This window comes from Palaemon carinicauda, chromosome 12 (assembly GCF_036898095.1).
Source record: "Palaemon carinicauda isolate YSFRI2023 chromosome 12, ASM3689809v2, whole genome shotgun sequence".
Classification (NCBI taxonomy): Eukaryota; Metazoa; Arthropoda; class Malacostraca; order Decapoda; family Palaemonidae; genus Palaemon; species Palaemon carinicauda.
In genome coordinates, this window is record NC_090736.1 from 151,142,545 (window position 1) to 151,161,367 (window position 18,823).

At 38.0% G+C, this 18,823-nt stretch overlaps 1 protein-coding gene across 2 annotated transcripts in view; it reads right to left on the reverse strand.

Moving 5' to 3' along the window:
- Dera (deoxyribose-phosphate aldolase) overlaps positions 1-18,823 on the reverse strand; it is a 64,285-nt gene that overhangs the window by 31,954 nt on the left and 13,508 nt on the right. The window contains exons 1-2 of one of the 2 annotated variants that reach the window (XM_068384610.1): positions 13,278-13,432; positions 5,271-5,420 (exon numbers count right to left, since the gene is read on the reverse strand). In XM_068384610.1, coding sequence (XP_068240711.1) covers positions 5,271-5,420; positions 13,278-13,308 — 181 coding nt within the window. In that variant the 5' untranslated portion in view covers positions 13,309-13,432. Of the gene's footprint in view, positions 1-5,270; positions 5,421-13,277; positions 13,433-18,823 lie in introns of those variants that run through there. The other variant, XM_068384611.1, reaches the window with a different exon arrangement.

Below are 18,823 nucleotides of genomic sequence, written 5' to 3' on the forward strand. Positions count from 1 at the left end.
CTAAAGCCTTGGCGTAATGGGACCGAAGGACGCGAACCACGTTTCATAGAGGTAGTCTAACTTGCAACTGAGGACAGGTAAGCTCAAAACTCTGTATGAGAGGCAACTCCAACGTAGAAGAAATATGACAAATATTTGGAACTAATTTGTATTTTTCCTAAACGATACAAACTTTTAGCTATTTATAGGGGTATACTTTCGGCAAAGCTGAAAGGACGAGCCATTAAAATTTAGCGAGGTTTAACTACCCATCCTGCTAGTTAGTGAGGGGGGTTAGCAAGCTACCCCTCTCACTCACACATCTGTGATTGTGCTTCACTTAGCTTGGAGGTAGGACTTCAAGGGGGACAGGGTTGGCGGCTAAGTTTGTACAAATAGCTAAATGTTTGTATCGTTAAGAAAAATATAAATTATTCCCAAATTTGTCATTTGTTCCGTAACTGGAACACAAACCTACGCAATTTATAGGGGTGACTCACCCATTAGGAGGGTGGATGTCCCTGCCAATCTGGCTTTTTGGCTTTACCCTGGATCTTTTTATGAGTAGGTTAGTACCAAAATGAGACCCTAATACCTTACAAAACCTTGCTATGCAAGGTCTGTGGCCTACGCAAGCTGTGTGTTGAGTTATAAGCGGTGTGACTGTCGAGGTATAAGTTATTACGAGTTTGTAGGAATTAACCGAGTTGACCAAGACTTTCCCAATACCAACTCGCTAGGGTATGGGAATGTAACAGTATTGACACAATACAAGGTACACAAGGGAGCTATGGTTTACCTGCAGTGGTTGAGGCCAGCTTGTGCAGAGAACCCAGGATGCTGCTTTCCCCAAGAGGGGGGGGGGTGAAGAAAGAAGAGAGCCAGTTATTCCTCTTCATTCACACGGATGAAAACCGGGTAACAGTGCCCTCCCTCAACCTTTTTCTACTTGTCCAATAAGGAGCTTGAGGTATTTCACCAGCTGTTGCGCAGCCACCACAGGACTGATAGAGAATGTATTGAGTCTCCTGTGGGTCATATCTTGCCGGTATTGGGCTGTGAAAGTCGTCTGGCACTTCCACATCCATGCTCGTAGAACCTGCATCACAGAGTAATTTCTTTTGAAGGCCAGCAGGGACGTACCTATGCCCCTGACATCATAAGGTCTGGGTCGACATGTTGGGGGAGGATCTGGATTCCGAGTGTGACCAATGATTCTGCAAATCCATGCAGAGATAGTATTCTTGGTGATCCTCCTCTTGTTTCTCCTGGTGCTGATGTAAAGCAAAGGCACCCGGGGTTCTCTTGAGGTAGAGCCTCAAACTCATCACTGGGTACAGTAACAGGTGATCTGGATCATCAGTTATCGAGCAGAGACTCGTTATCCGGAAAAAGTCGAATCTAGGATCCGACACCCCTGAATTCTGAGTCTTGGCAACAAACTCAGGGATGAAGCTGAACGTTACCTCTCCCCATCCCTTGAATAGGCAATGTCATATGAAAGACCATAAAGTTCACCGACTCGTTTGGCCGAGGCCAAAGCAAGTAGGAACACCATCTTCCAGTCAGGTGGCAATCTGTTGACTGGCATAACGGTTCATAGGGAGACCTCTTTAGAGACTGGAGAACTCAAACCACGTTCCAAGGGGGAGGTCTCACTTACAACTAAGGACAGGTAAGTTTGTAACTCCGTATGAGTAAGGAAAGTTCTAGCGATGAGGAAATGTCCATTCCTTTCAGCTTGAAGGAGAGGCTCAAGGCTGAGAGATAGCCTTTCATTGCTGAAACTGAAAGGAGCATTTCCTACCACATATACACGATGAACTCCGCTGTTGCTGGAATAGTGGCATCGAGTGGAGAGGTACCCCTTCCACGACACCAACCACAGGAGGAGCCCTACTTTGCCTGGTAGACTGGTGCTGAGGACTTCCACACATATCTAGACAACCTCTTCGTAACTTGTTGCGAAAATCCTCTCTTTGTGAGAAGATGCTGGATAGTCTCCAGGTGTGAAGTCGTAGTGAAGCTACGGCTTTGTGGTGAATGTTGACATGTGGTTGTCTGAGTATATCGTGTCGTGGAAGAAATTTTCTTGGAGGCTCCATCAGGGCTGCAGAAGGTCCGGGAACCATTCCGCATGTTGCCATAGTGGAGCTATGAGAGTCATTGAGAGGTTGACTGATTTTCTGGCCTATTTGAGTACACTTCTCATCAGACTGAATGGGGGAAAGGCGTAAACAATGTCAATGTTGCAATTGAAAGGTCAATGCATGATAGGGTACCTGACTGAACAGGAAAGTGTGTGGGCTCTCCTGTATTAAGGAGTCCCACATAATTTTTCTCAATTGATGATATAATATTGCCCCTCGTGTTTGCTAAAACATTTCCCCATAAAAGATGTCTACCAATCAAATCTCCAAGTAAAAGAAAAGGTTGAGGGAGTAGTTGAATCACCTCTACTAAATTATCATACAAATTGTTCTCATTTGGAGGCAAGTACAGAGAGCAAATTGTATATTTTCTCCCAACATCAAGCTGGACAACCACTGTCTGCAGAGGTGTACGAAGAGAAAGATATTTGTGGAACATCTTGACGAACGTATATAAGACTTCCGCCATGGCTCCCTACTCGGTGGTCATATGGTATCCTACAGCTTGCTCTCCTGTAGACATACAATTATGGGGGAATGCTCATGAATTAGGAACTCAAGTTCTTCATATTTGGCCCTTAAACCCTGACAATTCCATTGCAAAATGAAAGAAAAAACTATTGTTCATTTTCTGGAAGACATCTTGGATGAAGTCTGGAAGACATCTTGGATGAAGTCTTCCCATTGGCAGTTTTTGGTTTAACATTATTTCCCGTAGGCTTCTTAAAAAAGGGTCTGGATAAATTAGGTTTTACATTTGCCTTTTTCATATTCTTTTGACTAAGAATATGTCCTCCACTGTGAGACCTTTCTCCTCTTTATCTGCTGTTACACACTCCATCCACCTTCTCTTTGGTCTTCCCCTCCTCCTACTACCTGGAACATCCATCTCCAACAACCTCCTCCCAACATATTCCTGGTCTCTCCTCATTACGTGCCCAAACCAGTGGAGTCTCTTTTCTTGGACACCTCTGTAACCTTTGTTGTTCCCCTTACCAAGTCATTCCTAACCCTATCCAGTCTCGTGATCCCAGCCATCCATCTTGGCATTCTCATCTCTGCAACATCCATTTTTTCTCAAAGATCTTTTTCATGGGCCAGGTCTCTGCACCATATGTCATAGCAGATCTCACTACAGTTTTATGTACCTTTCCCTTTAACTTAAAGTTTATCCTTCAATCACACAACACTCCCGACACACTTTTCCAACTATTCCATCCAGCTTGAATTCTACTGTTCAATTCATTTGGAGCTCTGCTGTTTCCTCTACATATGACCATAGGTACTTGAATTTTTCTGTCCTCTTCACTATTTCACCCAGCAAATGTATGTCATTCAATTGGTTCTGCCGGTTGCAACACATACTATGTTTATGTTCTACTGATCTTTAGCCCTCTGCTCTCCAATTCCTCTCTCCAGCTTCCCCTCCAATCCTTCTATGGTTTCATCCCACAGAACTATTATCGTCTGCAAACAGCATAGTCCATGGTGACTGTCCCCTCACTCTTTTGGTAATTACATCCATTACTATATTAAACAAATAGGGGCTCAATGACGACCCCTGGTGTAACTCAACCCCTAATTCAAACGTCTCAGTCAAACTAACACTCGCTCTTATTTGTGTGCCTGCTCCTTCATACATATCTCTGATCAGTCTAACATATTTCTCTGGTGTTCCCCTCTCTCTCTCTCAGACATCATATTTGAGTTTAATGAATGATTGAAAAAAGCAAATCAGACAAAGGCTAGGTTAAGTAGAATTTTAAAATCAAATTGTCTGAAATTACATATAAAAATCAGGCAAGAGATCAGTTTAGTGAGATCGGTGTTACTGTATGGACATGAGTCGTGGCATAACAATGAAACAACATCAAACAGATTTTGTAGGTTTGAGAACAAAGCCCTCAGAGGAATATTGGGAGTTAAATGGCAGGACAGAATAAGAAATGAAACTATAAGATAGATTACTCGAAGTGCCATGTGTGGATGAGATCATGGTGAGGAGTAGATAGAGTGGTTTGGGCATGCTCTTTAATCTCCCCAAAAGAGATTAGTTCACTAAACTTTCAACAGGGCTCCAAAAGGCACTAGAAGAGTTGGAAGACCCAAGTATACATGGCTGAGGACTATGAAGCATGAAGTAGATGATGAATAGAGAAGTATTGATTTAAAAGATCAAAATAGAGACAACTGGCAATATCTAACCGAGGCCCTTTGTGTCAATAGGCATAATCTAACCGAGGCCTTTTGTGTCAATAGGCATGGGAGATGAGGATGATGAATAGCCAGAGGCTGTCCCGCATATCCAGGGGATGGGGCGCCATTTTTCGAAGGGTCCATAGTCAAGGGTGAAGTTTTATTTTTTGTTGTTGTTTGTTTGGTTAGTTCATCTACTTGTGAGAATATTAGGAAAGTACCATAAGTTGGAAAGGAAATTTGCATTCTCCACTATCGGCACAGCAAGTATACTTCCCAGATGGTCCACTCCATACCCTACCCGTGGGATGGCACCAAAACAAATATATTACAGTAAAGAGGCACAGGTGTAAGCTAAACCCACCTGTTATAGCAGATCAAGAACCTGACAAGAGAGCTATAGTTATCAGGAAAACTGCAAAACATTTTGCCTTCCTTCACATCACTCATTCACAATGAACTAACCATAAACTGTAAGAAAAAACAGAAAATTAAATACAAGCACTTGAGGGCACCAGGAATACATCTGTATCACTGGCAGCTGAAAACAAAGTGGCTACTGTATTCAGTGTACTGGTTGGTGGGTGGGACTTCCGCGCCACCTGCCAGTTACTACGGACGCTTCGTTATAAACTTTATCAGCCGAAGTTCTAGCCAATATAAAAGCATACCTATTTAAAGGATAAGGGTTGGTATATGTGTAGGAACAAATATCTATTGAATTAAATAACATAACTTATGCTTATTGAATTTAGTAACATAACTAATACACCATAAAATTCTAACAATCAATCACTAACACAAAATGATTTATTTTATTGGAGGTCTGTTCTACAGTATTAAGAAGCCTAAAAACAAGTACCCTAAAAATCAGCAATACACTGTATGAAAATATTCAATTGCCAATTATGTTGCTTTATAATATTGACCAAATTGGTGCCATACCTGAAAGGGTAGTAAGATCGATGCAGGTGACAGCTCGTAACAACCATGCAGCTTGCCATTGTTTTTTAACAGTACGCTTGGTGCCAAGAGTCTCTGCTCGACGCTTAACAGCAGGCAAGTTTACTCTCACACTGTTGACCCATGCTAAATCTGTAAAAAAAAATATGATTTTCAACTTACTTCGCACAGACACTACTATTGTACTTTACAGCATTGCACATAACTACAGGTCCTTAAACTAACCTTAAGTTTGAGAAAGCATGAGCTACTATCACCTGCAGAAGGAACAATTGCTTTAGGTACTATTCATTAGAGAATTGCCTCCCTTTTTTCCCTTACTGCCTGTTTAAATAGCTATTGATTGCATTTATTGCCTTTCAGAAAATGCTTGTTTATCCATTCCAAAATGCTGAATAAAAGTTTCCATTGCCTCACTTTTTTTCCCTTACTGCCTCTGTTTAAATAGCTATTGATTGCATTTATTGCCTTTCACAAAATGCTTGTCTATCCATTCCAAAATGTTGAATAAAAGTTTTCAATACTGCCATTAGTTATTGAACGAACCAACATTTACCTATTCATGTTCATCTTTCACTTCACTGTTGTTCTTATTTGTTTTAAAAAAAATTCTCAATATTTTAAGGGGGCCGCCCAGCTAATGACGTTTTTTAAGGACAGGACTTTGACATTCATATCACTTAATAAGGTGACTTAGGACATCAAACTACATAGGATTTTCCCTCTGATCTTTGGTTTTGTGACGCCAGGGCAATTCATCCTGAAAATTAGTGATATTTCAAATTCTATCTCCTCCCTTGAAAATTAATATTAAGACCTGGGATTACTACTCTATATAGACCTGATGTAGACCTCCAATCAAATTTTTTTTTTTTTCTCAAAGTAATTTTTTTGCTAGATATGAATTTTTTTCATTATGGTAAAAAATAAACCCTATAAATCAGGGAAAACAAAGAAAGATATGAAACAAAAATTGTAAAAAAAAAAAAAAAGGGATTATTTTATTGCTTTATAATGCCTTTCAGGTATATACCAAATTTCAATGCTATATCTTTAAAACTAAGGGAGAAGAAAGAATTTGAAGGTCAATAAGTATAGTTTTGAGATAGGGGCGTTCAAAGTTTTCCTTTGTATTTTTACAATAAATCATGATTATTATGAATTTTATGTTCTTATTTGGCTATCAATAAACCCAAACAATGTTATTTATCATAATTTAATCATAAATGAATATCCCTTTGCTTAATATCTTGCTTCTTTTGGCTCCTGGTCAGGTGAGACAGTCGCTCCTTCATCCTTCACTAACTCCGCTAATACCGCTGATATTACCCACTTCTGAACTCTTATTAGAGCCACTTTTCTTCTTCCTTATGTTAGCGAGATGTAATAATTGTCTTTTCGTCTTTGGCATGATGAAATTCTTGCCGATAACAAGAAAAACAAGACGTAAAATCGAGCAAATGTCAGAGGTCAAACTCAAACGTGTACTTTCCCTGAGTTTTGTGCTAGCACTGAAGGCCAAAAGATGTAATACTTCGTGTTGTGACTCATGGAATCTATACAGATGCCATTGCTCACAATTTTTTTTTTTTATACTAAAATGTAACAATTATCAAAATTTACAATAACAGAAGAAATACTGCCTTCACTTGTAGGGATCAATGTTTTCGGCTTATTGAGTTACTTTTACTAATCACACTATGAAAAAAGAGAAATTTTTGACAAAATATTTTGTATATGCATTTTCTATTGCCATACGAAGCTCAATGAATTGTTTCAGGATTGTGTGTTTTTCGTCGTATACCCCATAAATTGGCATACCGGCTGGGACCCTTAAAAGTTACTATTTCAATTTGTAATCATTTTACTTTAACTAGTTTTATGCAGTTTTTAAATTTTCTTGCTTGTTAATCTTGAAAGAATACTGTACTTATATGACTTTTAACATTTGCATACTACAGAATGTATATTGGCACAAGGCTTTACTGTAATGTTTAAGGCTTAAGACTAGATTTCCATAAGATTTTTCATAGACCGTCTAAACTGATCACAAAAATATCAAATGAGAACCCAAAATTAGATTTATAAATTCTGAACTTCTATATATTTCAAATATTTGATCATTTCATTATTATCACGTCCAATATATATAAATTAAGCTTCTTATTTAATGACACACTCGATAATCTTTGTCATTACATCCTTCCCCAAATTACTTCAGTGGCTGGCATACCTCTGCTAAGGCCATGTTAATCTATTAAATTTTATCTCCTAGTTTTTCTACTGGTGAACCAGTATGATAGTTAAAATAAGCCCAGCCAAAATATGTGGCCCTAAAGAAAACTGGTTGAATATCAACTACTCACTCCTAAATCCATAAGTATTTTTAGTTAATGGATGGCAAAGCAATTGCTCACCATGTAAGAATCAAATACTGTACAGTATCGTAATGATGTATGATAACTACTACAGCCTTTATCCCCTATGAAGTATGGGGTAAGTCTGTTAGGAAAATTATTAAAGGTTAATGATGATAGGTTTAAAAACTTTTCTAAGTCCCAAGTTTATATCATAGTCATTCAAACAGTAGCTTCAGCCCCCTACCATAAAAATTGTATCAGAATTAGAAGACAATAATTGAAAATTCATAGTTTGCTGTAGTTTAAAAAAAGAAGAAAAAAAAAACAAGACCAAGATAAAGGCTTTCACTTGTATTTGTATTTTTTCTAACTATGAAAACCAGTCCTTTAAAATTCGGATACTGTATATCTACAACACCACTGTAACAGTCACTGAATCGTTAACAAGGTAGATGGGTAACAAAAGGTGGCCCGAGGGTAAAGCTCCGCCCAACTGCCTGCCACAGAACAGTCACTTTTGTTCTTATGCCAAAGATAGAGGGTTATTGAGATGGGAAATTTAATTTAGAGAACTCAGGATTGTAAGGCTAGGAGAAACATAACGTTAAAAAATTTTAATTTCTTCCTATTTGTATAGCACAAATCTTTTCTCTTTTAAGATAGGGTCTCACTCATTGGTGAAAGGAAATCCCCTAAAACCAAACTGGAAGACTTTTCTTCTCTGGACATGTCATCCTTCCTTGTCCCCTATTAGAGCAAGTGAGGCAATTCCTACAACCTCCTAACAGCTAATCATAGGGATGTGGAAACTGTTAGGGCTTTAAACAGTGCTAGTTTGAAAGGAAGCTTGTACTGGGACACTGAAAACCTACCTCTTTAACAGGGAGATAGCATAAGTAGTATCTACACTGGCACATGAAATAGTCGTTTAATCCACACCACCAGACTAAACGATTTCTCAAGGGAAGCTGTTCTCGGGTGGGGAGAAGCAACCGACTCCGAGGGAGTATTGGACTCTTTTCAAGTACTGTACAGTATTCTGATAGGATTCTTTATGAGAAGCCCTCCTGTGCAATTTTTTCTTTATAATCTTTTGTTTCTTGCAAGGCAGAGGTTCGGAGAATTCAAGGAAGAAGAGGAGGTAGAGGATGAGCAAGTACTGTACAGTACTATAATCCTGTTACCGCAATCTGCTGAGACTCGGTCTGGTCCAATCTTTGTCAAGGATTTCGTCACTGTGCGTAAATCGTCAGGAGCCACTTCACTAAATACTGGGGAAGTTGAGGTCACTCAGGGGCACTGGCATTGCTAACTCCTTCACACGAGAGATGCAATGTCTTTATAGATGGAATGCCAGGGATCTCTAAACAACACCATAAATTCTACAACCCGATATCTTTGTATAATCATGTCAGAGGAAACGATGACATATATCCACCTCGCGGAGGGTTGAGCATACACACTATGTTCCACTCATGTGCAACACTGACCAGCCTCAGGGTAACAGTCACAGTACCCAATCTTTCCAAGTGTATTAGCATTGGGCTTAGGGGACCTGGGAGTCAGCAGTCAACGCCTGGGGAAGAAAGTGCAAGGATACATAAAGCTCTCTTGGCAAAATTGGGAAAGGAAACTTCCCTAAGGAAGACAGAGACCTCACTTTGTTGATTTCCTTCATCTTCCCAAACTTGCACCTCAGGAAAGAGACCAATTATCAACTTAAGGCAAGGATCCATGCAGACTGTAGCAGCCCCAGCATGCAACACAAGGAGAAAGCAGATCCCTGGCCACAAACTGTTCTTGCCAGGGAACTTTCTCATCTCTAGTTCCAGATCTACAAAACTCTTAAACATTGCACCACACAACTAATGGTGTTACAAAGCAGGAAAGAAAGTGATCTTAATATCTTTTTCTTCATCCTGCCATTGCTAAGAAAAAATCTTTAGGAGCTCAGGAGTGAAGTGCAAAGTACTCTTAAGATAGCAGCATGGTGCATCTGCAGGACAGAGAAGCCAGTCATTCTGATCCCCCCTGTAGCTGAGAAGACATAAAGAATGACTTGAACCTAGTATCATGGGCAGCTAGATCTTGACCATGAACTCTGGAACAAACTAAGGAGACCACCTTCCACCCTTGGAAATGACTAGTGACATACGAAGTGCAAAAAAACTCACTAACCCTTTGCTGCAGCTAAGGTTAGACGAAAGACTGTCTAAAGAATCAAATCTCAATCAATATACACAGGATATCTTGTTTCTGGATACAGAGTGGCGATTCCTGGAACCATGCACTGAGAAGTCTTATATGACTTTCTGTGCCTTGGACAATTTGGAATGAATGAACACAACAAATGATGAAATTTGTGCACACATCAGTCTACTTGCTGAAAATTGATATCTAATCAAATTACCACTTCAAAATAAATCACTACGTGCAAATCATTAAAACCATTGATAAACATGGTCATGTCATCTACTTTTCTATGAAATGTTCTGATCATATATATGTCTTGGCAATGCCAGCTATTTACAATTCACAATTCCATTCTTTCCACTTTGTACTTTGAATTAAATTTTTTTTAAGTGTTGCAAATTATCACTATCATTATTATCATCATTACTAGCTTACCTAACCCTAGTTTGAAAGGCAGAATGCTAATAACACTAGGGCTTCACCAGGGTACATAGTCCATTGTGGAAAGGAAATAAGGAAATAAATATACTATATATATGAGAAGTAATGAATAAATATAAAATACCTTAAGATCAGTAACATAGTTAGGTCATTCCACAATCTGGTCACAGCTATAATAAAACTTCTAGAATACTGTGTAGTACTGATCATTATGATGGAGGAGACAAGACTTTAAGAATTAACTGCATACCTAGTACTACGCACAGAATGGTACTGTAATAAGTTAAAAAAAAAAAAAACCTTACAAAGATAATAATGTAATCCTCAAAATCACATAAAACCATAATCTATAAGAAAATTATATAACCATAAATTTAGATTTGCAAAATTTACTTCATAATGACAAGTAGTTTTAAAATTTTAGCCACACAAAACCTTACAGCCAATAACGGACTGCAATAGGAATGGGTAGAAAAAACAAAAAGTACAGTAGTAGTTTGTTTCCGACTGAAACACACAAGATCCAAGATATGCTGATACCTTGAAAAAATAAAGCTTACGCTTCATAATTTTGAAGAAAATGTTTTTGTCATAGGATACTAAATTAGGCTAATAATCTATTTTCATAATATAGTCTTATTTAGGCTAGACTGATAAATATACTAGTTAGTAGAGTGGTAATGTGTATTCGCCTAGCATTCGCATGTCGGCAGATAGATCCACGCCCGGGATCATGAGTTTATAAGCTGTTTACTATCGAGGCCATTGCTATGGTTGGGCAGCAAAGTGAGGGGTTGGGCTTGCCCGGCTGACGTTTTGGTGAGCATCTATTCTGATGAAACTAGAATTGAAACCCAACACCTTTAACCTTTATATAAGCACAGGTGTAAGCCTGCTAATCTAAACTAAGCTGAAGGGTAAATATTTACTCTATTACCAGCACTAATCAACTATGAAACTTCACATTCCCTCTCTAACCTAACTAGATTACTTGGAGCACACTTCTTAGAGGAAGATTTACCTTGGCCCCCATTACATAAACTTACTATTACTGTATTCCTAAAACATCGTAATATCTTTGACAATCATCAAGGTAAGGTTCTACTAAACCCCAAAAGCCAAGGCATATATTCACTAGTCAGATGAAACATATGCCTATGTCTTAAACAGCATGTTTCCTCCTTGGTCCAACCTACGTAGTTGGGTCACCTAACTTTTGTCTGCCAAAATCATCCCTAGAGAAAGGATCACCCCTATACTAATTGATTTACACTGGCTGCCAATTAAAGCGAGAACTGAATTTAAAATATGTACAATAACCCACTAAGTTATCAGAACTGGTTGTCCAAAATACTTAGGAGAATTTCCACATATTGCGCAGTCAACAAATCGTGTCGACACGAGAATAGTTATACAGTATATGGCTTCAAACTGTTGGAACCTAGATATATGTCTACTTTAGGCTCCAGAGCCTTTAAATATGCAGCCCCAAGACTAAATAATAAGCTCCCATGAAACATCCAAATTATTGAAGACATTAAGGGTTTCAAGAGGAAACTGAAGACTTTCTTATTTCAACAGTCATACAACAGTGACGATTTAACAGTAAATGAACAATACGCGAGATGAAATGTTAAATACCCTGAACGAACAAGGTAAAACGACAGTGGAGGTCCTGTAGAGAGTGGGGTTCTCCTGCTGTTTGGGACCAGAAAAGCAGCCATCAAAGTAAAGTAAGTGAAGTAAGTAATGCGCATATTGCAATGTACCGCTGGCTAAATCTGAAGAGTATTTACATTGGGAATGAAGCGAGCCACGGTAGAGGAAAGACCAATGAGTGAATAATTAGTGTCAGTTTGGCAGACCAACATGTGTATAAATACAATCAAGTGTAGAAGATTACCAAGTCCAACCTAGAAAGCAGCATCATCACTCGTCCACATGAACTGTCCAAGAAAAGTTCAGGATGTATACATGATAGCCAGCTAAGAACACGGCAGTCTAAGGGCGGTCGCATTCCCGCCCCTCCCCCGTTAGGTAAGTAGATAAGGACACAGCTTGTAGATTTGGTTAGGTTGGGAAATTAAAGTTGGGTGGTGTTCTTGAGTAGAGATTTTTCAGAAAGTCTTACGAAGGACTAGAAAATAGAAAGAAAATTCCCATTTTCTATGCATGCGGAAGGAATTGGCCGCTGATATACAAAGGCTCCAAAATTTCACATGTATTGTATAATAAAGGGTATTATTGTACTGTATTACAGGGTAATGTAACCTAGGGAAAAAAACATTTTTTCTGTAGAAAAAGGTCCGTTCTCTTCGAAAATGACACTCGTTCTTGTCGGAAATTAACAGTTTCAGAAATATATATATATATATATATATATATATATATATATATATATATATATATATATATATATATATATAAATATATATATATATAAATATATATAAATATATATATATAAATATATAAATAAATATATATATATAAATATATAAATATATGTATAAATATATATATATATATATATATATATATATATATATATATATATATATATATCCACCGATAATGGGGGACCCCAGTAAAGTACATCAGAACATCACAAGGGTAAAGTATTACCAAGTCTAGGTGGTAAATACTAGAGCTAGGAATGGTTTTCCACTTGGCAAGATAACCAGTTGGTAAGATACATGTATTACAATACAACTTTACCAGATATATAGCCTATATACTCGGCGAGGAGTAAAGGTACAATGTCATTACCGTAAACTTATCATTACCAGTCTTAAATACGAAAATATCATATTCCTTGACCTGGTCTAACCTTACTGTAGACTGAAAACCACATGACAATAAAAGGTATTCTTTCAAAAGGATTAAAAACTACTTACATAATAAATGACAACTACTAAAAAACATATTTCAACTGGGTCAAATTGCAAAAGAAAACAATATATTAACACTTAAAATGCTATAAGTGCTTACGTACCCAATTCAGTGGGATGATTCCTGATATTCATGGTTAAATAATGGTGGAGTCACAGTTAAAAAGCTTAATTTCTTCGAATAATTGAGGCAGCGAATGGCCAGACTGGGCAGTGGACAGTAAAGGCCTAGAATTCTGTAGATTCGTGACTTAATTATATTCAAGGTTCTTAAGCTGTGTATAATCCCGTCAGCCAATTAAAACATGAGACCAACTACGCTGACCAATCACAAACGACAAAGAGAATTTGACTAATTATTCTGACCAATCACAGACCTCACACGGTAGGTGCGGTTTGCAAGGCAGTGTTGTCAGGGGCCGCTCCGTGTGATCTAAAATTCTTAATCTATTGTTATGTAATAATTAAATCGTCATTTTCCATTTCGTTATCAGTTTTATAATCAGGATAAAATATCGTATACGTAGTAACGGAAAATAGACTTCTCCTTTGTAGAAAAATAATAATTCAAAATTCACAAAAACTACCTGTTGCTCGGCCTTGAGTTTATCACACGATAATGAAAAAAATATCAAACTGGTTTTCAGATTAAAAAAAAAATAAGTAAGTTGACGCTAAAATTTAACTGGGTGTGTATATAACATTATGTTTATATGCTTTCAGTGCTAAATAAACAGAGAGATCCAGAATTTAGGATAAGACAAACAAGGCAAAGATCAATGCAATTGTTATTGGAAAAACAAACCTTAGTAAAACTGGTCATGGACAATGACATGGTTATAATTCGAAGATATTCATTCACAAACACACACACACACACACATATATATATATATATATATATATATATATATATATATATATATATATATATATATATATATATATATATATATGGTCAGGGCACCAGCCACCCGTTGGGTTACTACCACTAGACTAGAGAGTTATTGTGTCCTCTCACTGGCCAACATGTACTACATTGGTTTCTAGTTACGGTCATTTTTCCCTTGCCTACACATGCACCGAATAATCTGGCTCATTCTTTGCACATTCTTCTCTCCTAATACACCTGGCAACACAAAAATAACCGAAAAATTATTTTTTACTAAGGGGGTTAAGTACTGCACTGTAATTGTTCAATGGCAACTTCCAATTGATAAGGGTAAAAGAGACTCTTTACCCATGGCAAGCAGCTCTTCTCGAAGGAGGACACTCCAAAATAAAACCATTTAAAGTTTCACAGGTCACTCATGAATGGCAGAGACAAGGGACAGTGACATTGCTTTACCAAGCAGGATAATGCCATTAAGACTGACCATATATACATATGATTAGCACCCAAGCCCCTCTCCATCCAAGCTAGGACCAAGGAGGGCCAGGCAATGGCTAATGATGACTCAGCAGATAGACCTATAAGCTTCCCCTACAAAGGATGGGGAGGTTGAAGCAACCAAAGGAACTAACGAGTTTGAGCGGGACTCAAGCTTATTCTTTACACATTCTGCTCTCATAATACACCTGACAGCACAAAAATAACAGAAAAATTATTTTTACTCAAGGGGTTACCTACTGCACTGTAATTGTTCAGTGGCTACTTCCTTGTGACAAGGATAAAAGAGATTCTTTATCCATGGCAAGCAGCTCTTCTAGGAGCAGGACACCCCAAAATAAAATCATTTAAAAGTTTAAAGGTCACTCATGACTGGCAGAGGCAAGGGACAGTGACATTGCTTTATCAAACAGGACAATGCCCTAGAGACTGACCATATACATATGATCAGCACCCAAGCACCCTCTCCATCCAAGCTAGGACCAAGGAGGGCCAGGCAATGGCTGCTGATGACTTAGCAGATAGACCTATAAGCTCACCCAAAACCACCATTCTTTAGCTCACAAGGATGGTAAAGTTGCAGAGACCAAAGGAACTAACGAGTTTGAGTGGGACTCGAAACCCAGTCTGGTGATCACCAGTCAGGGATGTTACCACATCGGCCACCACAACCCATTGTTTTCAAGTCTTGGGTATTGCCATAGCCTCTGTACCATGGTCTTCCATGTCTTGGGTTAGGAATTTCTGCTTAAGGGAAAACTTCAAGCACACTATTGTATGTGCTTCCTTATTTCTTTTCTTTATTGGGCTATTTTCCCTGTTGGAGCCCTTGGGCTTATAACATCGTGTTTTTCCAACTGGGGTTGTAGCTTAGCCACTTATAATCTCCCCTATATAATAAAGAGAAAGTGTCTGTCTATAGATTGATTGATGGATTTGAAGTTTGTATATATATATATATATATATATATATATATATATATATATATATATATATATATATATATATATATATATATATATATATATATATATATATATTTAGAATTTGAGTTTAATGAAAAATTTAAAAAGGCAAATCAGACAACAGCTAGGTTATGTAAAACTGGGAAATCAAATTGCCTGAAATTACATCTAAAAATCAGGCTATATATGAGTTTAGTGAGATTGGTGATATTGTATGGAAATGGGTTGTGGTATGACAATGAAACAATATCCAACAGATTTTGTAGATCTGAGAACAAAGCCCTCAGAAGAATATTGGGAGTTAAATGGCAGGATAGCAATGGGGAGGCAAAGGATCAAGTGCATTTGATTGTTGAAGAATATGTAAACTGTATATGATGATTAAAATAATACATAAGATTAAGATGAACACAATGCTACAGTTTTGCTAAATACATTGTTACAATTGCTGAATTAAAACATCAGGAAGGGGCATCACATGACTTAGCAAAACTTGCACTGGGTCATTGACCTCAAATGTGAAAATTTCATATGAAATTTGAGTCAATGGTAGTTGACTTATGAATCAATAATTTATATTAAATTATTGTATGTAGCTGTAATAATGATGCCTACTCCTAAAATGCAGATTTTTTTTTCAGAGGAGTCAAGGACAAGAACCTTGTGAAGACTTTATGTAGAATCACTAAGAGGAAAAATAAGGTTGCTTATGAACTTAAAAGATATTCAAATTGTTGATGCTATTGGTGTTGCTATTTTTTTCTGATGGACGATACAATGACTAGAATACATAAAGGTCGAGTAACATGAAATAATTTAAAAACTGAAACCAAAAATGATAAGCCTTAACATCAATACTAAGGAGGACATGTTCAATGTATTAGATAACAAAAATTTACACCTGGTTAATACCCAATATAAAACAGAACAAGGTCCCAAGAGTCTGCACTCGGATTTACTAAACTATTTTACCTTCACTTCCCTTGTACGAATTGTTTCCAGAAAAGAAATGTCACTAATCCCCCCTATTCTATTGTAACTGGTAAATTAAGTATGCAACATTTATACATAAAACTTCACATTTACAATTGACTGTTGTGGAGGTTAATTACAAACAATAGATTTTGCTGATTTTAATGCATCTTGCTCCAAGGGAAAAGGGCTACCCCAAGAATTCTTGATTTCAGTTAAGATAGAACTACCACTAAAGAGCAGATGAACGTCTTTTGTATGGACCAATGACAATCATTCAAATCCTCTTGTATGAAAGAAATATATCAATATTATCATTGAAATTATTTGGTGCGAGTTACCAAACAGCTAAAGCATGCAGCCTTATAAGCTTGTACTAGTGTTGCATGGAGTCTTATTACATTTCCTTCTTTTCTGCTCAATTTCTCCCCTTTCATGTTAAATCTTCTTGTACTTGGATTGGATTTATCAATTTGGGCCATAAGCCCTGGCACTGGGACATATGTTACTCATTGCCAATGAGCAATTGTAGAACTAAGCACCTGTATAATGAAGGTAAAGCTAAGAGGTTGGACAGCAGAGTGGAAGAAAGAATGCAAAGGGGCCTAAAAGATACCGCAAACACCTTCAAGGAAAACCTACATTACATGTTGCACTTACTGTGCTAACCCCTATAGGAATTCCTATACATTACTTGTCTCATCTTCTTTCCTTATCCATTTTGCTAATAAAAATTAATTTCTATTGTTACAATTGTAATTCCTTTAATCCAGATCTTTGCCTTCACCATCAGTTTCTCTATCCTTTTCATTGGCTTGAAAGCCTTTTTCTCTTCGGTAGGCTTGGGAGATGAATGGGAGGTAAATCAGTTGTTGTTTGCGGATGATACTGTACTGGTAGCAGACACAGAAGAGAAGCTTGACCGATTAGTGACAGAATTTGGAAGGGTGTGTGAGAGAAGGAAGTTGAGAGAATGTGGGTAAGAGTAAGGTTATGAGATGTACGAGAAGGGAAGGTGGTGCAAGGTTGAATGTCATGTTGAATGGAGAGTTACTTGAGGAGGTGGATCAGTTTAAGTACTTGGGGTCTGTGGTTGCAACAAATGGTGGAGTGGAAGCAGATGTACGTCAGAGAGTGAATGAAGGATGCAAAGTGTTGGGGGAAGTTAAGGGAGTAGTAAAAAATAGAGGGTTGGGCATGAATGTAAAGAGAGTTCTATATGAGAAAGTGATTGTACCAACTGTGATGTATGGATCGGAGTTGTGGGGAATGAAAGTGATGGAGAGACAGAAATTGAATGTGTTTGAGATGAAGTGTCTAAGGAGTATGGCTGGTGTATCTCGAGTAGATAGGGTTAGGAACGAAGTGGTGAGGGTGAGAACGGGTGTAAGAAATGAGCTAGCGGCTAGAGTGGATATGAATGTGTTGAGGTGGTTTGGCCATGTTGAGAGAATGGAAAATGGCTGTCTGCTAAAAAAGGTGATGAATGCAAGAGTTGATGGGAGAAGTACAAGAGGAAGGCCAAGGTTTGGGTGGATGGATGGTGTGAAGAAAGCTCTGGGTGATAGGAGGATAGATGTGAGAGAGGCAAGAGAGCGTGCTAGAAATAGGAATGAATGGCGAGTGATTGTGACGCAGTTCCGGTAGGCCCTGCTGCTTCCTCCGGTGCCTTAGATGACCGCGGAGATAGCAGCAGTAGGGGATTCAGCATTATGAAGCTTCATCTGTGGTGGATAATGTGGGAGGTTGGGCTGTGGCACCCTAGCAGTACCAGCTGAACTCGGCTGAGTCCCTGGTTAGGCTGGAGGAACGTAGAGAGTAGTCCCCTTTTTGTTTTGTTTCTTTGTTGATGTCGGCTACCCCCCAAAATTGGGGGAAGTGCCTTTGGTATATGGATATGGAGGCTTTTCCCCCTCGAATTCCGGCTACTTTCCATTCATAAACTTTCACAGTTATTTCACCGCAAGCTTATGAGCCCTGATATAAGTCTTTTTGTTACTTTCACTTACAGTACTACTTGACAACATTATTTCATGTTTGCAAATACTACACTGCACTTTATAGATATTCATTTCAGTTTCTTCCCCTAACTCATTCAAAATGGAGGATTACAGTCTGTTATATATGATGGAGAACAGGCAAGGAGGAAAATTTTCTATAGGTTAGAGGGAGAATTGTTTTACTCATTGCGAAATGCAACAATCTCATCATAGCATTTAGTACCTTGATCAGAAACACTAGCATTACTCCTATACTTTTCCTCTTAACATCCAAGTTTTCCTGTGAGGCCATTCAGTGACACAATGTATATTGGGAAAAACC